We start from the raw sequence: 25498 nt of genomic DNA, 5'->3' as shown, positions 1-25498 counted from the left end.
GAAATATTTACTACTACTTTTGCATTCCAGTTCTTATTTTTAAAGAAGCATCATTCAAGTACTCAATTTTTAGTCCTGTTCAAATAATGAAAAAAAAAGAAAAGAAACACGTACTTTTGAAATCTCCATCACCAAATGTCAATGGGTAAGCTCCTGGCTTTTCGATCTTGTACATTTCCTCTATAAAAAGGATTTTACAATCATTTATCGTGTCTTCTGGGCCTCTGAAAAATAAGAAGTACATTCAATTTATTATCGCAGATCTGGATTCAGTAATTTATGAATCCTAAGCAATGCAAAAAAATCTCACTGGTGTATTTTTTTTCAATGCTGATTCAATTCACACCAAAAATTCTATGTAATACTAACTTCTACCAAAGCCAAAACACACACTCGTTGCACTCACATGAACAAAAGACTAGCTCACTCTCCTCATATTACCTGGCTGCCACGTCAAGAATATAACTGAATACAACCTTATTGACAGCCATTCATAACACTGCAGTTCCATCTCTACAACCACAAGCTGTTTTGTCGGCTGAATGCAGCAGACGAGTAAAAATCATATCCTCTTGAATAAAGTATAATAAACATTTTAATGAAAATATATTGTTAGAAATAAACCAAGACCATGTCTCACAATACACAATAACAGATGCTAGTTGGAACCCGTAGAGTAAGAGAAGCAATAAAAAAGATAACTGTAAACTAATAGAAAGCTTCAAAAGGCTTCTAAAAATTTTTGGAAAACTAAAATCTAGTCCTGCAAACGATATTTATCTACCAACAGTAATCATTGATGACAAATTCAGTGCAGTCTCCACAACAGGCAAATAATTTATGACTCCAAAGAGTAAAGGTGTTCACTTGCTCACAGTGAATTTAATGAAATTCTAATTCAATTATAGATGCAGCAGGAAAGAAAAGGTTATACAACTCCTACGCTTTACAAATGTTTCCTTTTCCTCCCCCCTGATGACACTGTGCATTCTTCAGTGTACTAAATAATTTAGAGCTGATTGCTAATTTTCACTATAATCCAGACTGTAAGAATTTATTACAGAGCACATCCTAACTGCACTGAATCATGTGTCATTATCAGTTTCATAAAACAGAAAGGAATTTGCTTGCTGGACAGCTTCATTTCTTGCAGAGAGCGATACTCAGTTATTAAAACAAGATCTGAAGGAGATTCAGGTTTTGCTGAACTTCTCTTCACAAAGTAGTCTAGCTTATACTGCTATACTCCTACTCTTTGTTCCAGCAAATCTCTTCAAAATCTGAAAATACAAAAGCAACAAAAGGAATACAGACCACAGATGTCCTGACTTGAATTACAAAAGTTACAAAGTTTAACGTTTTTCCACAACTGTTATGTTTGTAGTTAAAGTATCCATTGAGAATGCTACAACAAAAGGAATGTATTTTTTTCTTCTCTGCCATAGAGACATTAGATGCCTGGACATAATATAAAAGCAGTAGCACACAGCCTATTTCCAAATTAGACAGGCGTTAAGATTATACAGATTTTTAGAAGGCTTTGTTATGAATTAAAAACAAAACAAAACAAAACACACAAACTATTGCACTGTTCACAGTTCATTATTTGAAATAGGTTATGCAAGATTCTGCTAACCAAAACTAAAGTGCACTGTGTCATTACCCAGAAATAATGAAAACAAATAATTAAAGATAATGATTAAATATTGCCACACTGGTGACAATTCTCCAAGCATAGACAACCAGTTTTGTTTCTTTCAAATAATTAGACTACACAAGTCCCTGAGAATATGTCTGAAGGTTGTACAGATTTTCTAAGCCTTATTTGTAGAGTATTTGTAGGAAATATTCACAGAGACAATTTATAAGTTCTTCTGAAGACAGCCAGGTGGTGCATTCATACCAAAAGCTCTTAGCTAGAAAACTACATCAGACTACAGACAGGTAAGGAAACGATATTATGGACCGCAGTAAATGAGGTTAACCACAATAACAGAACATCTCCAAGACTTCCAGATGGGTAGTCTGGTGTATGGAAGCAGCTAGACTGTGACCAGATTCACAGCTCTAAATGTGTGGGGGAACACGTTTACTACTGCTAAAAGCAATGTGGGAAAGAAATTTACGTACATATCTACCCACAAAAAACATGCATCTAATTAAAGTAAATCCATCTAAATCTTACTACTGTTTCTGTCTGTCTATTACTGATGCATAAGAGTGGTTTTTACTATTAAAGCAGACTCAAAGCCTTCATGCCCTCCTAAGTTTGAAGCAGACAAATGAAACAGCCAATGGAAATGTAAATTAAGATGCTCTATTAAAAAAGTTTCTATTTGTCTGTTAATAGTTTGTGGTAACTTGAATTTAGGACTTGACTTGCCCAAATATTTTGCTTGAGGGTGTGCCTCTGCTTCTTCAGTAAGACCAGAGTTCTCAGAAAAGAGGCCATCTCTGGGAAAAAGAATGGCTTTGCTCTCTCCCTCATCTCATTGTCTGCTCCCACCACTTCCCTTGTGCTGACACCAGTTCTTGGACTCTGCCACATGCTGACTTAACTGAGGCAGAAGAAAACTAAGCCTGACAAAAACCCACAAGCAACGAAACCCTTTGTGGTGGCCTTAAGCTCTGCAGTGGTTTAGATCTCCAAGGAACTAGAGTTTAAGAGGACTTTGATGGTGTCTTGATTCATTATAATTGCTTTTTACATGTACCAACATTTTGGCATCTGCATTTATTTTGACCCTTTCAACTCCTTTCAATGCTTGGAGGGTAGCAATTCCCATTGTAAATCATATACATACACAATAAATACTAGCAAATTTCAGAGTTTGGGGATATTTCAACAGAACATACAAATGCTACATCAATGCAAAGACATCAGTCTGATAGAGAATGGTTTGTTCTTGTGATTAAGAAAATAAGATATTTAAGATAATTTTCTTTTGCACACTAGGTGGCATTGCTTAAAGCAGTTCAATCCACTGTAGGAAATATCCCTAAGATTTATCTGTATTTCTATACAGTGTAGTAAACACAGGAAAGCTAACTCCCTGCACCTCAATCTGGACAAGACTGTATGGTCCAACCACACACACTAAAAGGCAGGACTCTAGCTTCTGTTGGAACCTGAAGGCATTGCAAAGCATGCCACATTCTGTGGCATTTCATTCGATTAATATAATCATTCGATTATAGCACTTAAATTCCTTCAGCTGTCACCACACCTGCAGATCTGCTTGAGCAAAATCTCCAGCTTTGGTTTAAAACAAACTATTTATCTAGAAAATCATCCTTGTAGCAGATAAGAGTACTTTTGAGAATGACTACCCCTTTAAAAAGGCTGTGGGGATCAGTACAACACTTCAGGGAAAGGGAGAATGGAAACTCTTCTCCAGTAGCGTGCAAAATCCCTTTGGATTATCTAGGACACAACCACAAGTTCACGGTCATAAAAAATTATGCATTTAGATACAAAGAGGAAAAACTGTACACAATCTTGGTCAGAAAACACAAACAAATACAGATGGAGCTTCTCAGAGCATCACAGTTTTCCTGCTTATTTTTTGTGCCCTGGGGAGCATTCTCTTAACAACCCTATACTTTTTATTAGTCCTAGTTTCTTTAAAACAAACAAACCAGCACACCACTACAAAAATAAAATAAAATAAAACTTAAAAATCCACGAAAAAACATACATATATGCACAAACAACAACAACAACAAAAACAAACCAAAAAAACCCCAGCAGCTCTCCCGCTTCTTTTCAATGCTATTAACCTAGCTAATTATGTTAGGGCATTCCTTATCTATACCACTGCTTGCTTTGTTTATTTGCTTAGCTATCCAGCTTGAATCCTCTAATTCCTAATTCTAATATAACACTAAGTAGTGAATGTGTTTTAAAAGTTAAGCACACAATTATGTCTTTTTTTATTCTAAATAATATGAAATGTTATGTTTAACAAACCATGAGTATGGATTCAAATATCTGTATTCTTAGAATGAAAAATGAGCATACCTTAAAATTTAAGCATATCTGCGTGGTAAAGTGAAAGTAATATAAAAGTAAAATTGAATAATACGTTGGATATTAGTCAGTACGCAAGTACAGATGTATCTACTGAAAACTTGAAGCATAAGGTATTAAATAAGTTACAGTTTTGTTAAGAAATGTTACTCTGATGCTCAATGTAAATCAAAACATCGCTGCTACAAATATGACTCATACAGAGACAGTCTTAAATTATAGTACACTTCACAAAAAAATCAACATATTTTCAGAGCATATTTTTCCTATTTTTAGATGTTGTTCATCTTTACTATTTGTTTGCCTTTAGTATTCTATCACTATTATAAGCAGATAGTAGAAAAGAAATAAAATATTAATTTCCCGTCTCCACACTGTCTTATTGTTTACAACTGTTTTACTTTAGTTTACCATCTTTCTTGCAGCATTTCCTGTAGAAATTTTAAAAGTTGCTTAAAAAAAAATAAATCATCATAAGTACTTTGCTGCATACAGTTTTTAGAAAAGAAAAAAGGTGGAAGAACACCATAAATTTGTGGTAGTAATCTATGGAAGCTCATGCTATTGGCATCTGTATCTGCGGGGAACAAGCCAAACTTGAGTTCTGCAGAATATTTACCAGGAGTAAAATCAATTAAAATATGAAAACTACTTTTAACTCCACAGATTAATACACCATTTTCTTCAAAAATGTCAGTAAGAGATGTATAAATTAGTCGAATGATGTGAGCATACCAAAAGGTACAATAATAAGAAGTCTGTTAAATGCAAAGAAAAGAGATTAATCATCAACATCGTTACTGAAAGTCATGTCTATACTATGTTAATTTCAAAGTGTTGAAGCTCATCATACTGTTTTCTGTAATTAACATAATACAGAACCGTATTTAACTTCTACCTCTAGAAAGGCACTTGCAAAACAGTGCAAAAAATGTTTAAGCTACCACGTGGTTTGGCAGCAGCACGCCATATATCCACGATTAAAAAAAAAACTCGGATGTTAACAGACTGAACAAATCTTAGAGGGCAAAAAATCTCTTCAGAAAACACCTAGACTAAGGTGTTAAGACTAAGTTTCCACTAAAGTGTATCTAGTATTTGAACTAGACAAAACATGGTATTTTCTGCTTTGAATAAGGTAAATATCAAGCAAAAACTATCAAAAGTTTTAGACAAAGCTAGCATGTTGCAGAACTAGAGAGGAAGTTCAGATATCACTGTGACAAATGATAGCTTTCAGGTTCAGCCTTACCAAAGCTGAAAAGCTCAGTTCAGCTCGTTGCTCTTAAGTCTTATTCCACTGCCAAAAAACACGCACAAGAACTTCAGTGATGCATAACTTATCTTTAAAATATCTAGTAAAACTGTGATTACATTATTTTGTAAAGCATACATAAGAAACATTCTGGTGCAAGAAAGGTTTTAAGTTCTTCACCTTACCACAGTAAAAATGGGGTGTAAAAAATCTTACACGCTGAGCATAGTAAATGAGATTGCATTTGTACTTCATGTAAGTACACTAAATCCTTTAAAGAAATTAAATGCCAAACCAGAGCCAAACAAACCCTGCAATACAGCAGAATTGGTAACATAAGATTTCCTTTTTGACAAATCAGCCATAGTGGAAAAAAAAAAATCTTCAACTGAACATTCTCATTTCTTTCCCCCTCCATACTTCTTTTTGTTTACACTTTCCAGTTGCAAAGCACAATAGACATATAATATCATAGTTGACTAGAAGCTTGTTATGTGGGCATTATCCTGGATATTTCAAAGGTCAACTCTCAAGAAAGCAAGTGCTGCTAGAAGACAGTTACCACACTGTGAATACTCAATCAGTTCTTATAGCTTTAGAGATTTATTTAGAATTGCTGCATCTCTCTCTGGAATTTTCTGGCTTTAAAACTTTACCATATTGAAAGTAAAAAAAAAAAAAAAAAATAAAAAATAAAATAAAAAAAAATCAACATGCACTAGAAGTCAAAATACAAACTTGAATAAAAATAGTAAAAAAATGAGCTCCTAAGCAGAGCACATGAACAGTGTTTAACAGTCATTATTTTAAAAGCATTATGAGTACATTAAAATCATTAGGCTAAAGGACCGTGTCTGTGCCATTAAAATAAACAGTCTCTATGGAAATATACTCTTGACAATGGAAAACATCTTACGATATTCACTTTAATGTATTTAAACATTGCAAATATTGCAGCACTGGAACAGGCTGCCCAGGGAGGTTGTGGATTCTCCTTCTCTGGAGACACCCAAGACCCACCTGGATACCTACTTGCGCAGCCTGCTGTAGGGGGCATGCTTTGCAGGGGGGCTGGACTCGATGATCCCTAGAGGTCCCTTCCAACCCTTACAATTCTGTGATTAGAATGTAAAAATTACTACTGCTTGCTTTACATTAAAACATAACTATAACTGGCTAGACCGCAAACACAATGTTTGCATAATTAAATAAAGGCTAAAACATACCCACATAATTACAGTGCTCACCAGACATGAATAAAGATTTGCTTTTAAACAGGCTTCTTTAAGATGACTTACTAGTATCTTTCCACATAAAGACTGCATATTGCAGTGATGATTTTACCAAATTTTGCAAAGATGAACAAAATTACAAAGAAATTATTTTATTTTGCACTAACTACAAATATCAGACAGTATTATCAATATTATTCCAGAGCATTCCACCCTCGTTTGGCTTACCTTGAAAATATAAGTGCACAGCTACAAAACAGAGTAGTAGCAGCTATGCTCTTTTGTTCAGCTTTATTTGTATTATATGAGCCACTATTATGGCTCATACATACATACAAACAATTTTTCAGGATTAGTAGAAGACCTTACTGTTAGAAATGTTATGACCTAATAGGTACAAATAAAGTAAAATAAAGTAAAGCAAAGCAAAACAGAACACTCATTACCCCACCTACCTCCCTACTACTAAACTTTCATATTCACATTGTGAATGCATACATAAGCCAGCCAAGAAATTACGTTTTTAACATCAGAAGTAAGCATGATGCTTCTTACATTTATAAAATAATACATTATAGGTCATTACACAAAAGAGAAGCTTTGTTTGCAGGGACTATCCTTCTTCATTAGTTTGGGATCTGTAAAGTAGATGATTATTAGGAAAACATGATACATAAAGTTCATATCTGAAAGCATGAAAGCACGAGCCTTAAAGGACAGCAAATCACATTTGCAAGTCCTAATAATCCATTTATCAGAGTAGCTTAAGAGCACGATTGCCCTAAGCCATGAAACTACCGAGAAGACAGAGGAATAGGCAGTGAAGGAGGAAGGACAGGTCCCACCCTACGCGCCGGGACCTGCACAAGGCGCACGTGCACTGCGCACCTGTAGAAAGGCCCCCGGCTAGGAAAATGGGAGGGGAAAGAACCTGATGTGGGTTACAACACTCCACTCTTGTTACCAGTTAGATGGTCATCCACAGATTGCATTGCTATGTGAAAACATGCAGCTGTCAGAAATCTATAAAGTACCAAGAAAAAAAAGAAGAGCTGGTTGAAGATACACAGGGATGGAAACCCAAAGGCTTCATGTTCGAAAAACAAAGATAAAGCAGTCGTGCTTAATCACAGGACATGACCTAAGCTCAGCCCAGTTCTCCATTTGCCCATGGGCTGAATCACAAGACACAGAACAACACAAAGATAGCTCACAATATCATTTCAGGGTATCTGGACCAATCAACAAGTTCTTTTACATCAAAAAGAGGCAGTCAAAATTAAAGTTGACCGTTACTAGAAGACATTACAAAGATTTTGCTTTCTTTCATTCCTGATAGCAGGCACAAAACAGAGACTTCTAAGGAATTTAGATGCAGTCATAACAGAAGATCAATTTTGTACACAGTTAGACTAAGAATCTCAGTTCAGAAAGACAAGAAGCACTTCCATTAATACTAAAAACATCCATCGGGATATAGGCCTATCAGAAAGCAATTAACAAAGAAATAATCTTGAAAATACATGAACAATAACAAAAATACTAGAACTAAATAAATAAATAAGTAAAGTACTTGAAAAGAGAAACAAAGAGAGAAAAAGAAACAGGAAGGAAGGGAGGGAGGAAGGAAAAAAGAGTGAAAGAGATGGTGGAGAATTCAAGGGACCCACTTTAAAACATTAAGAAAAAAAAAAACAAATACTGATCTAAAGGCAAATGAGAACTGCTTGTGGACTAGGCCAAAAACACATTCCCAGCCTTCAAAAAATCAATGACTAATGATTCTTGTGTTTTAAATATACATGACAGCATTAGTTTAAGGAAAAAAAAAAAAAAAAAGACATCCAGGGATCTTTCCTCTCAAAACAGGACAAATTTCTTATCCCCAAGAACTCCTGAAAATTAGAAAGTATGCAGACTGACAGAAATTCATAATTAATTGGGCATTTAGAGGGTCCTTCATTATAGATGGTCCTCATACTTCCCACTGCTCAACTTTCTTTACACAAATTAAATCAGGTAATTGTGCCATGATGGCAAATTCCATTACACACAACATTAAATCCACCATTTAAGTATCTAATAGCTATTGCACAATGGAAGTATAGTGCTTTTAGTTCTTCTGCGTATTATTTGGATTTGGTGATCACAGCATTATTACTCATTTTTAGGCAAGCATGTAACTTCTGGGTAAAACTGTTAAATTCCTTCAACAAACAAGTGAGGAAGCTGTGAAGGAGGTAAGCAAGCAAACAATATGGTACGATCAGCAGGAACACAGCAATTAACAAATCAAGGCTGAAGTGCAATCACTTCAAGGGTAGATATTGAAAGAAGGAAATGCCAGCAGACTAGTCTTAGGGAGAGAGCTCTTTTGCCCTTCCTGGGGAATCAGCACACTTGGGTGCTTCCTTGAAAATGACTATGCTAATGCACACAGCACGGGGAACAAACAGGGAAAATTATAAAAGTCTTGTAATTATCACAGTTACAATCTCACTGGGAAGATGGAAGCAAGGTGGAATAACTCCTGTGAGAGGAGTACTGTGATGAACAGATACACACTCCTCAGGAAGGGCAGGCTAGAAAGGGAGGGAGGGAAGCTGAACTTTATGCGATAACAGATCAGTAGGCAGTTGAGAGTTATGGGTCATGATTAGCAGACAGAACAACATTGCAATGCTGCAGTGAATATCTGCTATGTATGCTTGAAGTGGGAGTAAACATTTGAGGCTTTCTTCAGGCAAACAGAAGTACCACATCCACGGGGTCTGAACTTAAAGCACCCTGATAGTGGTAGAACACACACAATCTAAGAAATATCTGGAGTGTACTGACAACTTTGATGTAGGTGATCGAAGAGATGTGTCTAGGCCTGATAATAAACAGAAGAACTGGTCAACAGATACAAAAGTCAAGGCCAGCTTTGGCTACAGTGATGATAATTTGACAAAAGATCCTTAAAGCGGAGTAACAAAATTCAGCAATACTGGATTTTGGAGAGCATGCTATGATCTCTTCAGATATGTGCTTGGAAAAATCCTACAAGATACAGCTCTTTATATTCAAGGATCATATCCTCCAATCTCAAGAAATGTTCATCACTATATACAGGAAATTAAAGGCATCAGGAGGCCTGCAATGATGATCAAAGAGCTAAAGCCACACACAAAAAGAAAGAAGATAAGAAATGAAAGAAGGATAGCTAATGTAGGGAAGCAGAGAGTTGCTGTCCAATTGCATAGGGCTGGAGCTGGGAAAATCTACTTCATGCTGAATCTCACAAGGAATACGAAGGGCAACAAGGAAAGATTCTACCAGTATAAAAATGGCAAACACTACAGAAAAAGCGTGCTCTGTGCTAAAGGTGTGTGTGTGTGTGTGTGTGTGTGCGTGTGTAGTTCATGGTGGTGGGGGGAAAAAAAAAAAAAAAAAAAAAAAAGTGCCTCTCAGTGCCTTCTTTACCTCAGTGTTTATTAGGTAGAACTGTCTTCAGTAATCCCTAGTGCTTGGGATCAGAAGAAACACCTAGAACAAAGATGACCTCCTATCAGTGAAGGTTATGGAGCACTTAAACTGGACATAGAATAGCCTATGGAATCTAATAGGTTGCACACACAAACTCTGAGAGAGCTGCTTTTTGTCTGTGCAGCATCACTTTTTGGTCATCTTTGAGAGGTCATGACAACCAGGACATGCTCCTGCAAACCAGAAGAGAGTAAGTGTCACTCATCTTCAGGAAGGAAGATCTGCTGACAGACTGGTGAACCTCGCTTGCATCCCCAGGAAGTTAGAGGAGCAAATAACCCTGGAAATCATTTTCAGATTTAAGGACAAGAAGGTGACTGAGAATTGTCAGCACTTATTTTCAAAGGGAAAATCATGTTTATCTAGCATGGTGGTCTTCTACAATGCAGCGACATGCCTGGACGATGATAGGTGATAGGTATATGCATATATTCCAGTACAATCCCTTCCTCTATTATTTTTCATACTGTTTTTCCTGATATGGTGGGCACTTTTTTTTTTTGCACTGACATTTATTCTTCCACTTTCTTCTGTTACTTTCCTCAGTGAGAAGACAGTTAAATTGCAAAATGCTCCTAAAATCACCTCCTAAGAAGTCAAAAGACTCAGTGGTTCCAAGTCCACATGTTTATTAGAAAAAGGAGAACATTACAGTTACTGAAGATGCTTTTATTTTATGGTAATGAAACAAAAAAATATTCTAACTTTTAACACTTCCTACTTAAGAGTATGATTTGGGAGGGTTTTGTTTGTTTGTTTTTAAATTAATGTTTTAGTCAGTTTACCTCGCTCGTGATTTTAGTCCATCATCTCTACTCTACCAAACATGTATTATTGGGCTCCCCAAACCATCTACCAAGAACCACAAGTTCTTTTCAGCAAAGTTGCTTCCTAGCCAGTTCAGTTTTAACCTGCACAGCAGCAAGAAGCTCTGCCTTTGCAGGTCCAGCAGGACACTGCATTTATCCTTGCTGAATTTTGTAAGGCTCTTCCTCATGCCTATTCAAGTTTCTCAGACTTGCAGTACAATCTTCAACTGCATCCAGCAGACTCCAACAATTTGGTGTCTCCTTCAATGCAAGTGAGAGTGCATAGTCTTGCCTTTACCAAGCCACTATTAAAGATATTGTACGGTATGTACATCTTCAGTTCTTCACTTAACACTTAGCAGGTTGTGTACAACTCATTAACCGCTGTTCTCTGAGACTGATCTTTTTAAGAACCATCTGGTTGTCCATCCACCCTGATAGTGTCACCCTAATTTGGGCAAAATATTGTGGAACACAGACTTGCTAATGCTGAAGTAGATTACATGTGTTGCTTTCCACCTAGATATGGAACTTACTCATTTAGTCACAAAGGCAGTGAGGCTCACAAGGCATGATTTGCATGTCGGAAAAAAAAGTCTATCTTGGCCACTTAAAATGTCAAGCGTTTCCAACTAGACCATCCCATAGTTTTTCCTAGACTTAAGTGAGGTTGGTTGGCTTGTAACTCCATTTAGGCATTCTTTGAAGGTGGTTGTTTGTCCTCTTCCCACTGAAAAGGGCTCTACCTGATTTCCAGCAAGACTTTCCAAAGATACTAGAAAGCAATGTCACTAAAGCACCAGACAGCTCCTTTGGCATTGCCAAATTCAACCAATCTGGTTCCAAGGATTTGCACTGGTCACGTTCTAGCAAGCGATGCTTGATTTAGTCCTCGTCCATTGCTGGTAGTTATCTTCTTGAATGATTTTACTAGGCAGAGTTATCAGAAACATCTTGTTGGTGAAGACTGAGACAATGAAGGCAGTGTCTGCTGTTTTGTATATACATATATACATATATATACATATATAATACAAATATATAAAAACCATATATAAATATATATATAAACATATATAATATAAATATTATATATATGTGTGTATATATATATATGTGTGTGTGTATGTATATATATGTTTTATATATTATCACTGTCATACTGAATCATATATCCTATTTACAAACACATCCATACTTCCTTACTCAGCCTTCTACTGTTAAGGCAGTGGTAAAAGTTCTTTGTGCTGCCACTGATATCCCATACAAGTATTAACTCCAGATAAGCTTGTGTTCATTTAGCATCTTTATATGTTCAAAATCCCCAGTTATGTCAGTTTTCAGAAAGAAATTGATGTTTTCTCTATTGAAGGAGGGAGCCTGTACTCTGGTACTCCTTCCTCACTTCCACCAAGATCTTGATACATTTAATGATCGGTGTAGCCAAGGTTACCATTAATCATCTTATCTCCAGACAGCTTGTTAATAAACAGCAGACCCAGCTGTGTATCATCAGTTGACCTATCCACTATCTGTAAGATGTAGTTCTCTGACATTATCCAGAAATTCTCTTGACTGCTTACATTCCAATGTGTTGTCCTACAAGCAGGTGTCCAGGAATTTTAAATCTCTCATCTGAAGTGGTACCTTGTCATTCAGACAAGTTAAATGAGGCTTTGTGCACTTTCTCAGACTGATCAGGTCAATTACTACAATACTGTCATCCTTTTTGACCTGTAATCCCGACTAACAGGTTCTCAGCCACTGTTATCCCACTGAACATCCCCTGATCCCCTGTATATACAATATTTGCATACATGCATTTGAGATGAATCAACTCTTTAGCAATATCAACATCACTCTTATCTCCATACCAGTGCCCTCTATTTTCCACGTACATACCAGTACCCTTTTAAGATGGGATCATAAACCCTCTTCATTGCCTCAAACATTACTCACCAGGTTTATCAGCCTGTTGGTGTAGATGCACTCATTGCACTTGAGGATCAAATGCTTTCAGCTAAAGATTCAAATATGAGATTCTGATATGGGTCCCATGGTATCAAAAGTCAAATTTCTGGTTAGTTGCACAACTAGTGTTGGAAGATTTTGATTCACAGGATAGGCCTACTCCTTTCATTTAACAAGATCTGTCCTTCAAACATTTTTTCCCTTTACCAAGAGTACTGAGAAGTTTCTACTGTGCTAACTCATAAAGGTCTCTTCTTTAGAAGACAACAGTTGCACTGCAGTCATAAGTAGGAGGGGAAAGAGTGAGACATTTATTCACTCTTTCACAGTTTTGTCATTTAAAGAAATAGGCCATTTTTATGTCTGCAAGAAACCTGCAAGTTCTTCTTACCAAGTATCTTATTACCAGGATACCTGTTGATACCTATAAAAGCTATTCTGAAAAAACAGCTATAAATAAATCTTGTCAATATTCCACACATAAACAAAACAATGTATTCCAACCAACATTAATCAGAGATATTAAATTAAACAAATAAAACAGCAAATTATTTTGGGTAGAGAAACATATCACAAAATGATAAACTATACAGAATGAAAATGCAGGTCTAAAGAAATACTTGATATCAACAACTACTCTACTGGAAATCAATCAGATACGACAACAACTGTGACATGTTGATTATCATAATACATAATAAGGATAGAAAAATAACAGTAATGCACTTCGTGAATGTTAAAAAAAGAGGTGCAACTGCCAATAACCTTTTATTATTATTATTTCTGGACACAAAATTTCTTGATATCAGCCAGGAGAGTATGCAAAGCTTGTTTCACTGTTAGTTCACTGTTCTGTAATAATATGTTTAAGTTCTGTACGCCCGTGAAGCCAGAAAAACAAGTACTATGACTTCAAAACCAGAAATTAAATATAAATGGGAAAAAATGTTTGAAAGCAGAACAAGGTGTTGGAACAGTGCAGTCTGCATAAGTAGCATAAAATTTTCAAGAACTGTGGTACATACTGCAAATTGAAGTCAAATCAGTTTTGAAGTACCACACACGGAACATTCTGACCTGCAAGTGCACACTCAAGGAAGACTCATGGACCCAGGCTTACTTTTGGTACACACAGAACCACAGTTTCCCACATATTTCTATCTAAGATGCATTCAGTCCAATTTGGAAAGGTCTCAAGCATCCTATAATTACAAATTCTAGTTGCAATGCAGATACAGTACAAATGAAAACTACTCCGTGGTTAAATCTTTGGTAATCCTTTTTTCAGTCTCACTTCTCTTTAATAATGTTCTCTAATACTCATCTGTTTCCCAAAACATGAACTAATGATGACAAACTGTACAGGACATTTCCTTTAGGTTACGAACGAGACATAACTAAAAGTAATTCCCAAGAAACATGCATATCAACAAATACAGTAAAAAGCAAGAATTCATAGTACGTTCTTACCATCCCCAAAGCAATAACACAAACAACACACGTTCTTGTTATTTCCTGCCACTGAGCCAATAGCTTCACGAAATCTTTGTCATCAGCAATCAACATTAATGTATTAAATCTTAAACAATTCTGTACAAAACAGGTTATTTTACACAGAGCCCCTTTAATATAACACCAGAAAGGAAGGGGAAGAAGTCGTGGCTGTGGAATATGCCTGAAGCATCTGTAAGATCACTGCCTCTTTTTACTATCAACTAAGGTTGTTCTTAAGTAGCGCACAAAGAATTAGCCACTAGCATATCATCAACTCATGACTAATATATATTCATAAAGTATTTGTAACAGATCAGACCTTTATTTAAAATAATCACTAATGTTAAGTACCAATGGCAATGTTATATTAACAATATCAAAAACAGACCAACTTTTATTTTGCAAACCAACACACGCAAAATGTAAACTGAGTAAAGTTTATCAGTATAAACACTAGCACATTTACCTTGTACGTTTACTTTTAAATGAGAGGACCTACTGTTAATTGAGAGGAATTATTTATGTAACGCAGGTGGATAAGGAATTACTCCTTGATGAATTACAAAAAAGATTCAGATTGCAAATACTTTCTGCAAACTGCATTTAATTAGTTTCATATACAATCCATCAAAATTTAAATACATTCTTAATCAGGAAGAAGATTCACAAGATTAAGATTCTATTTAGAAAACAGACTTAAGTTCATCATTTACAAATAAAGTATTTGTCAACTCTGAGTCTTTTTCTTGGTTTGAGGGGATAGTGAAATGTCAGTACTATGGGGAATCCCACAGTACTTCATCTATAATGATCACCTTTCAAATTTGAAGATAACTGTCATCTTAGTTAAGATTCTTAAAAGGCTACTCTGTCAAGGTCCAATCAACATGAGCAAATTTCTTTTCCTTCAGTATCAGTTTAAACTGATACTTGTTTTAGCCAATATAAAGTATGTTTTGATCATCCTATTTTACTACGTGGGAAAAGCTTTGGAAGAACCCCTGCAGACAACAGTTTTAAATAACTCTCAGTATACATCTACACTTCAGGTAAATTCATACAGTTCTGACGTAGAGAACAAAGTTCATTTCTGCAATTCACTGTATGTCATACAACTATTAAATGCATTATAATGGAAACCTTCATCTTTCAAGTCTGGACTGAAGTTTTTAATCTCTTCTCTTTTGCCAAGCTAATGACTAATATCTATTCAATTTCTTGCTTTATATTTGTATTTTTTTTCCCCATTTTAGTCTCCAAAGCATGTCCTCATGCTAACTTCACTTAACACAAGAAGATTGTAATAAACTGATTCCATGAAACTCCCATTGCTCTAAAATTAGATAACACTCACCAAGACAATTTTAATGTACTTCTATGATAAACCAAGTCAACATCCTTTTAATTTCCCAGTACTACTTATGACTGCATTTAAAATGAAATACTGAATTGCACCTAATCACAGGTCTGTGTCTTCATTCCAACTAAATGTGTCCTACAGATAGAATAATTCTCCTTTTTCATAACGAAGAATATTTATATATCAGTCTATTTCAGTTAAATAATATACTCCCAGACTAATGACACTACTCACTGAGTATTATGTGGCACACATCACCATTAAACCAATCATTGCTTAAGTGAAAAAAGACATATCACTTCAGATTGAGTTTAATTTTAAGAGTAGTTTCAACCTTAGCACGTAAGCATCCCCTAAAATACACATATCCCTCTTCTGGAAGAATGGGGTAGCAGACTGGATCCAACTGTCTTCAGTTCTTTTATGCCAAAAAGGAGAATGTTAGAGGTGCAAGAAAAACTAGTGGGAGAGGAAGATTATACTGAATTCTTCAAGGAGACAATAAAGACTGGCTGTCTCTTCACCCCTAAGAAGGCAATCAAACAGCTTACTTAAAGTTGCATCAGACAAATTCCTGTAGAAAACACTGTTCCCAAAGAACCATACACAAATTTTTAGAAATCAAATAGAAAAACCCAAACCAAAGCAAAAATATTCTGGTAAGTTGAGCCACTCGAGAATTAGTGCAACTTGCAAATCCACAGTTCCATATTTTACCTGTCATAAGCAATAGTATCTGCATCATGATTTTTTTATTCATCAAAATACTAACCAGCCAGTTCAGTGACCTACTCAGATTGTCATAGATAATTAACTTCTAATGATACCTACAAGCTCTCAAACTTCTCAGAAATTTCTGAAAACTGACGTTTCAGCTTCGAATGAAATGATATAAATTACTATAGATTTATAATTAACTAAATATAAACATATAAATACAAATAAAAACATATTTAGATCAGGTGAAATCTTGTATTACATAAAACCCTGTAATTACCTTCAGCAATTGCATGAAATGCAGAAATTACAACTTACAGTTTGCACAATTACAAACTGTGCACTGCAATTCCATGACTCAGACAGCTGTGGGATTGAAGTGTCACATTAATTTTAATCTGGTGATGACTAGTAGACAGAAAGATAATTTATATGGTATGTAAAGATCTTATGAGTTGATCAATCTTACCCCAGCAGAATTTTAGCATGAACCTCTTTGTTAGTCCTTGAGATTTCTCTCAAAGAGGTAATTTCTGCATCAAACCAAAATCCTCTTTCTTCTGGAGTCTCAACATTGTAGTTAACCATCACCACGTCACCCACTTTCAATTCACTCCACTTCAGAATTGTTCTTGCTCGGGGTCGAAGATTATTGATGTCCATTTCTACTATGCCACTCTCTGGGTACCTTCAAAAGTGAAACCAAGAACAGTAGCGATTACTCTTTCTGTACTAATAACTTACAAGCCACAGATAACACTTCAGGAAAGCATGATTTTTAAAAATGTCTTATGGACATATAAAAAACTTGACATAAAAATCTAATCTAATATCCTTTTCAAAATGCAAGATTAATATAAATACAATCCACTACTTGATTAATTTTAGAGACTGTTCTTCCCATCTCAGATTATTTAAAAAAAAAAAACAAACAAAAAACAACACCATAAATGGATGATTGTTTTCATTTAGAACACAATCAGTTCCAAGTTTTAGCATAGACATAACCCAGATTTGGTCTCAGTGTGGTCCGTATTGTAAGTAAATCAGAGTAACAAGGCACTAAAGATTAATTATTTTCAGCATGGAACATTTTTAATTTAACTCTGCCTTCATGCACTCATTACATTTCCACTACAGCATCATATTTAGGACAGATCTTTTAAGAAGTCTAACCCTACCAACACAGCTTATCAAATTCACGTGATGGATCTAGCTCAAGTACACATCCTATGAACATGTTTAAAAAATAGTTATCTACAAAATCTATTAGAGAATAAAATACAGTAAAGCTAAAATCTCTAGAACAGAAAACATTTATCTCTTAATTATAAAAGGAAAAATCTAGTAAAGTAAGTGGGAGATTATTTTTTTTTTGACAACTTATTTTGAAAAGATGCAGTGAGGAACCCAGTGCTTTAAGCAAAGAAAGTAAAGACAAATGGTTCACTAAATCACAACTAAGAAATTTTGATCGATTTGTTATTTTTCAGTTAAGATTTCTTTTTTAAGGCAGATTTTTAGACAATATTATCTGCAAGTTATTAGATTTTACAACTGATGCCACAGTAGCACAAGACGACATAAGCAATCAGCACAAAAACAAAATCAAACAATTATGAATAACATCTGAATGAATAACATCTGAATAACATCTGAAGAGCTCCAATTTCATCCCAAACTGAAACTCATTTAGTAAAGTTAAAGGTGATATGAGCAATACAGCTAAAAGAAAAAAAGAATACTCAAGAAAAAAACCACAAACTTTCTAAGATCTAAGATGTTAACTTTTCAGTCTAACAATATAGCCTTCACAATTGTGTGGTAATTCTTCAACATTAGCAGTACTGGTAGGATTTTCACATATGCTATAAATACAGCACAATAACGACTTTAAGAAAACACTGCTAGCAGAAAATAGATGGCCTGCTACAAAAAAAAGTGCTAGACTAAAATGGTGAAGTTGTTTAGTGATACTGCACATAAGCTAAAAAAAAAAAAAAAAAAAAAAAAAAAAAATGCCCTCCTTGGGCAACCTGTTCCAGTGCATCACCACCCTGTGTGAGAAAAGCTTCCTCCTAATATCTAACCTAGACCTCCTGTCTTAGTTTAAAACCATTTCTCCTTGTCCCATCACTATCCACCCTCATAAACAGTCAATCGCCATCCTGTTTATACACTCCTTTTAAATACTGGAAGGCCACAGTGAGGCCAATTGTGTACATTTATTTTCGTTTGTTCAACATTTTCTTCTAAATTTAACACACCAGTCTGCTACTACAACACTTTCAGATCCTAATTATCAAAACCTGCATAATGGAAATTATATCACGCAGAGACAGGTGATTGAGATAGTCACCATCCGAGTAACAGCCTCATATGACCTAACTTTTCAAATTTGCAACACTCTGGCTTCAGTTTGAGGGTACTGCAAAGCCATTGTTGGTATGCACTTTTGTGCTGCAGCTGTCCGTTAGAAGAACTATTCTACAGCTGCACAATGCTCATATTGCAGTACTGTACTATCCTCCGAAAAAAAAGCAAGAAACTCACCTACAGCAATACACACAGCAACGATGAGGTGATGTCTGTTTTACTGAAGTACCTACGTAATGGCAAGGCATTATAGTAGAACAGGCAACTGAAATCTACGGACAGCTAAGCTTGAGCTACTGGTTCACTCAAATCATAACAAACCCTTCCTAAAGTTTGAAGATAACTGTAAATAAATGAAAAGATGATGCAGTTGAACTGAGAAATAAAAACAGGTCTTAAACATTAGAAAAATAATTATAAATTAGACAATGCTTAGGTACACAAAAATAAGCAAGAAGTACCCATGAGATTATAAAAATAACGTTAAAAGATTCCAATGTCACTACTGAAAAAATAATCAAAGAAATGTAATTCACAACAACATGCATTCATAGGAATTTTGACTTAAAAAAAAAATCTATTCTCTTCTAAAATTAAGATTTTTTGGTGTCTGTTCTTCCAGAAAGGTCTTTGAACAAATAACTGTAATTTAATCATCAAAAATTATTTTGTGCCAAACTCTGCTTTGTGTCATCTTTGTACCCAAGAAAACTCAGAACAAAAAGCTTCCTACTGTTTGAGAGCTTCAAAGATTTCCATTGTTAATTACTCCAACTCTGCTCTTGGAAGTATATAGATAAAGAACCCACATAAAGAAGATTGCTAATCCATCATTAATAAAATAAGATACAGAAGATACAATCTATAGTCCCCATTTACAGACAGAAACCTACTGCTTTCCAAAGCAAGTAAAAGGTAGAATCTTCACTGGGGGAATTTTTTTACTCATTTTTTACTCACTAGCTGGACAGAAACTTAAGCTCGCAAATCTTCCTTTTGAAGGACAGTTTATGAACAGGTAAGATTTTTCCTTGTCAGATTTCATACTCTTCTCCATCAGGTACCATACATAGAAAGTTTTGCTGCTGTGCCTCTGCACACCAAAAGGCTCTGACAAAGCAGCCTTTGGTAAATCCTAACAGATATTTGACATTTGTCCATAATTCATACCCCAAACTAAACAGATGAAACAGCATTTTGAGTTTAGCTCAAAATCACACATGCAAATACGTTAAGCACAGCAACATTACTCCTCATTATACTGAGTAATAAGCAATGAGTACTTCCACAATAATTTTGGAACCTCAATGTAACAAATGCCACAGTTTACTTCGGTAGGAAAAAAAAAATCACACCCAACGTTAGAAAGTGCCATTCACTCCATGCTCTCCATGCTAACTTTCTAGAAGTTGAGAAGTCTTATTTGCATAAGACACATTATGCAAAAGATGAAGTTTTAACTTATGCAAGAATAATATGTAACTACGTATGTCTACTTTCTGGTATTGTAGGTGTATGGAGATAAACCAAAAGACAATTAATATTTATTCAAGCCTTTAACAAACCTCAAGAAAGAAATGAAGAACTCATTCCAAGAACTGCAATCAACAAGTGATAGACAGGAATGCTTAGAAAAATTATTTTCTCACTTACTGCATTACCTATAAAATCCTGCGATGTGATTCTCAAATAAAAACAGAAGCAGTTTCACAGCTATGTTCTAATTAGACTACTTTAAGTTTGCTGAAGTTTTAATGATCATTTGACACAATTCAACCTTTAAACATTATAGACATTTCTTGTCTTTCCATTTTTTCACTACACTCAGCACCTAATATTTGAAAAAGCAAACACAGTAGCAGTAAGTATTATCCAAACACTGATGTTACACTGAGTACTGCTCACTGGAAGTCTTGTATTCACTACCAAGGCACATTCCCTCATAACTTTCCCTTTAATTTAGTTTTCCTGGTAATATTTCTAACTAGATAGTACTATCAGCATAACAAGGCTTACCTCTGATTTACTTCATTACCAGTGAAGTAAAAATTCAGGTATTTCTCGGTATCCACTCATTCCTAAGGCATTCAAATACTGAGAAACATGAGTTTCACATCAGAACATAAACAAGACTTTTCAATTCACTGAGAACTTTCAATGTATCCTTCAAGCCTCTCCCCAAGTGTTGCTAGAACAACTGAAACTGGAAACATAAAATAACTGAAACAAAACGAAAAAGAAGTGCTTCTCTACCTTACTCTGCCATTCTGCGCAGCCACCAGCCAAACTCATTTGAGAGGATGAACAGTACTGAGGATTAGTCTTTTAAATACATCAGGAGGCAAGAACATTTTACAGCCATACAATCAATACATTCTACAACACTGAACTATCAGGCATTGCACACCTGGAAAATGAGGTAAGAGGAAGAAGTAGCCACCTCTTCTGAAAAGAATAACTCTCAATGCTTGAAGAGTGTCTTTTTGTCTCCAAAATTCAATTTATCAACAAGTTGCAGTATGGTAACTGTCATCTATTAAATCCCAGACTATTACATTTCAAGGTGAAGTGTGCAAATAAATATTTTGAAAATAAAGCTATTAAGTCTCAACTTCAAACCATTTGTTAAGAAAGCAATAGCAAGTTTAGACTATTATTTCGCTGTCTCTTCAGCTAAGAAGGCACTCTAAAGGAGAAAGTGTTGTAGTTTTTATGTCCCTGAAAAGGTTGTTCTTAAAACAAGAAATGATGTGGCTCTTTACCTTGTAACTTTCTCAAAATGTTCTGTGTTCTCCAACAGCCTGAAGTTACAACTTTGATAATTCAAGATTAAGCTACCCATAACAAAGTTTACAAGAATCTCAATCTGTCTGGGACATTTCTTTGAAGGCATACAGAATTACTAAAATTCCTGACTTTTAATTACACCACAATGAAATTTTTTCTTAATATACCTATGCATACATACACACTCTTGAAGAGAATGTAGAATTGTGTATAAATGTGTTATTTTTTTAACAGGTTAACAATAGCCTGGACTATCCATAAACAAAGAAACTTGCCTGAAATATGCAAGACACAGTTAGTATGGATAACGCGTGCAGCAAGACAGAGCGTTCTGAAGTGCCAGCCTTTCACAAACTTTCAGATGCAATGTGTTGTGGATTTTTTGCCCTTTTTTTTTTTTTTTTTTTTTTTTTTTTTTTTTTGCCTTTTTTAAAATTGTCCCCTCTCCTTCTAAAAAGGATCAGTAAAACCTTTAAACTTCTACGGGAACTGTTACTCCTCATACAGCACTCTGTGACAACTTCTCTTGCTGCCTGCAATCCCGATTAGTCTTAAATAAACAGGGCACATAGAAGAATCAAATAAATTAGTAATCTAGTGGACAATACCTGAAATGCCTTTTTTTCCTACACTTACAGAATGTTCAAAGATTTTACAACAAGAAAATATTTATTCATTTTATCCCTTCATTATTTTATTTAGGCAGGTTGAGACCGAGGGAACTAGTAAGCATTTTAAAGAAATTATTTCCAGCAAGATTACCCCATCTTCCTCCTTCTTAACTACCCTTTCATTATGCATCATTTCCCTGTCCAAACTGAAATTTGTTGCCCAAGTGTGTATTTTTACATCCACTTCAGCCAGCATGACATACCTACGCTCCTAACATAACTCAAACACTTCAAAAGCAAACAATCTTAGAGACAATCTCACAAATGCTTCTCAGACAGAAGCAAAACAAAAATTAAATCTTGAATACTGACTTGCTGGGTCAAGGCATTTTAGTACTATTAAACAAGCCTTCCCATTCAAAATGGAAGCTACCACTGACAGACTGACACAACTGTATTAGCCCTATTTCCATTTAGAAACACAGGAGCCCAGCTCAGCCCCAGATGACTGAGATTAGTCCCTTACAATTACAGGCTACCACACACACACTCGTATTTTCTTGGACACTATTTATGATCTACAAATCTAAAATTATTACTGTATTTTTCACAGTTCAATTCATTTTTATGACATTTTACACAGTTTGTAGAAAACTAAATGACTAATGAGAGTTAAGTTCTGAGCGACGCTTACTTACAGGTACGGTAATAGCACATTCCTGTGTGCCTTTACCATCAAGCAGGCTGTAATCAACTCAGGAGTAATCAGACTTCAAAGAATACTGCAACTTTAACCCTGCCTTAGCAGTCTTGCAGCAGATTTTCAAATTACCATCTTCCAACCGTGACAATTGGAAATTGCTGTACCCTTTGATTTTCCAGCTAGTGGCATAAATATCTACAGGTCCTAAAATAAATCTTGCAAAATTACAATAAAAAAAAAAAAAAAAGCAAGCACAAGCAAGCTGTGGCTCTCTGTAGAGAGTCTCTGATGGTTATCATTATCTAACAGCATTCTACAGCATTAATGATGAAGATCCCTCACAGATTGCAGCATTCTCTTCAGACCAAAAAATATTAAGTGCAACAAGATAAGTCTGAGAAACCCACTGAAAAACGGTGCACAGAAAGAGCAGCAAATACTAATGTAATTAGTAGATCTATCTTCAAAATCCATCAGACAACCAAGGCTGTAAACAAAACAACTTCTGTTTGAAGAACATAGTTGTATAACATCTGTTAACCAATAAAATCATCACCCGTCACCAATAACCAGGTCTATTTTAACAAGACCAAAACATTAACTGATGATATAAAAACCAGTTTTCACACATCTGTAGCTGGAAGTACTCTAAGTTCTGCCTGCATAGAACAAGGAACTTAAAGCTTACAGGAATCATTACCAGTTGTAACTGCTATCTGACCACCTAAACTACCTTAACAAAATTGGGCACGTTAACTCACTGATAATCCTGCTTCACAGTGCTTATCTGACAGGCTCTTTACAACACCAAAGACAAGACATACATGAAAATTCCACCAGGTCATAAACATCCAACACACATCCCAGACAGACAAGAAACAGACCTGACGTGCAGTGAAAGAACTGTCTCCTTGACATTAAGCTATAAGCTTCACTGCACAATAAAGTACAAAATGAAGACATTAACAAGAAATTGCAAGCTTTTACTTTATACCAATACAAGACATCTTTGCTGTACAAACTACTGAACGCCCTGCTCCTCATATAGTAATTCTTAAGCAGGTAAACAAACTCTGGTAACTACCTACAGTCCCGCCAATTTTAAGATCCAAATATACACAGGATTTATTCCAAGTCCTTTCAAAGAGAAGAAAGCTGAGTCATGTTAAAGACAGGTTTACAGTCTCTTTGCATTAGAAAACAGTTGCCGGAGGCAGAAGAAATGGATGATAGTAATGTATGAAAACAGACAGCACACCTTAACCTTAATACCAAGAATAGCCATTATACACTTCAACCCATGCAAAGGTGAAACAGAAATACACTGAATAAAGTGGCAGAAAGGGAGAATGACAACAGTGGCACAAACAGGAACACCTGTTTGAAATACTGCCTCCAGGCAAAAGGCTGTGTTAAACTCACTACAGAAGGACTTAACAGGTAAAAGCACTATTTCAACAGATGGATACCAAAGTTGATACCAGAGGCCAAATGAAGCAAACAACTGATAAAACTCTACTTTAATGAAAATAGTGCTCTTAAACAAGAACCACTAGTGTTTTAAAACCTTTCAAAATAAAGAAGGGATATCCCTTCTTTATCCACATCACTAGCAGTCACAGATGGCAGTAAATCTTGTTTAGCCATTAGGAAATTACCCTTATGAAAGCCATTCTAAGCCCTTATTCACAAAGGTTAATTTTTCTTCATTGCAATCCTCCCTAGCTAAGCTTTGCCACTGCCCTCTTGTATTCACTTTAACTGTGCCACTTACACAGGAAACAGAACGAACAAAGGAATAAATGAAAACCCTGACAATCAAGAGGAAATGCATTTCTGAAACTATTCAGTCCAAGAATTAGAAGTAGTTTTAGCAAGTGTAGAATTGCAAGGGCTTGGGCAAGACTAATATATAAAACAAGCAGCACCACTTCTAAAACCACTTAAGAAAGGGACAAATCCTGCTTCAGACTCTAAGAAGAGTCATTTCAAGGAGTGACCCAAAAGTTAATTTAATAATAATTAGTTGGATTCTTCACTTGATAGCCTATCAAATATTTTCAGCTAAGAAAACAAAGCCAGAATTTACCTGAAATCTGTTGATACTAGACTTTTTCAAGGATCAAATGTGGAATACACTGGCATCCAATAAAGACTGGACTATGATGCACAACCACAGAATAAAGTACAATCAGTAGCTGGGGCAAAATTAACCTTTACTGAAATTCATAAATACAATTTCTATAAACATTTTGGCTAAAAGAAATTTTACTTAGTTCTTTGCTCTGACAGATTGTCTCATCCACATGAAAAGTTTGAAAGCAGAAGCGTGCTTTGGTGTAAATTACTAAGGTGATGTGTGATGTAGCTTAATAACACAATTTCCCTGAGAGGTGGTAGTACAAGAGAATGACTGAGGTGAAGCACCACTTTTGAATAAAATTCCCAGCAACAGACTTCTCAGACAGATGTATCAAACAATGCACAAATCTGTCCCAAATCTGTGAACACAGTGTGAATATTAACGAGTCCGCTAAAAAAGAAGGAAGCAGCAGTTTCAGTCCTTCATTTAAGCTAAGATATGTAGGATCTGTGTGTTTCAGAGATAGCAAGGCAGCTCAGGTC

At 35.4% G+C, this 25498-nt stretch overlaps 1 protein-coding gene across 1 annotated transcript in view; it reads right to left on the bottom strand.

Annotated features, from left to right (window-relative positions):
- Positions 1–25498, bottom strand: part of UHRF2 (ubiquitin like with PHD and ring finger domains 2) — a 75166-nt gene that overhangs the window by 27226 nt on the left and 22442 nt on the right. Inside the window, exons 4-5 of the mRNA XM_048930577.1 lie at positions 16866–17084; positions 115–224 (exon numbers count right to left, since the gene is read on the bottom strand). Coding sequence (XP_048786534.1) covers positions 115–224; positions 16866–17084 — 329 coding nt within the window. The remainder of the gene's footprint in view (positions 1–114; positions 225–16865; positions 17085–25498) is intronic.

Source organism: Lagopus muta, chromosome Z (assembly GCF_023343835.1).
Source record: "Lagopus muta isolate bLagMut1 chromosome Z, bLagMut1 primary, whole genome shotgun sequence".
Lineage (NCBI taxonomy): Eukaryota > Metazoa > Chordata > Aves > Galliformes > Phasianidae > Lagopus > Lagopus muta.
The sequence above is the reverse complement of the archived record's forward strand: the minus strand, read 5'-3'. Positions and strand labels throughout refer to the sequence as shown.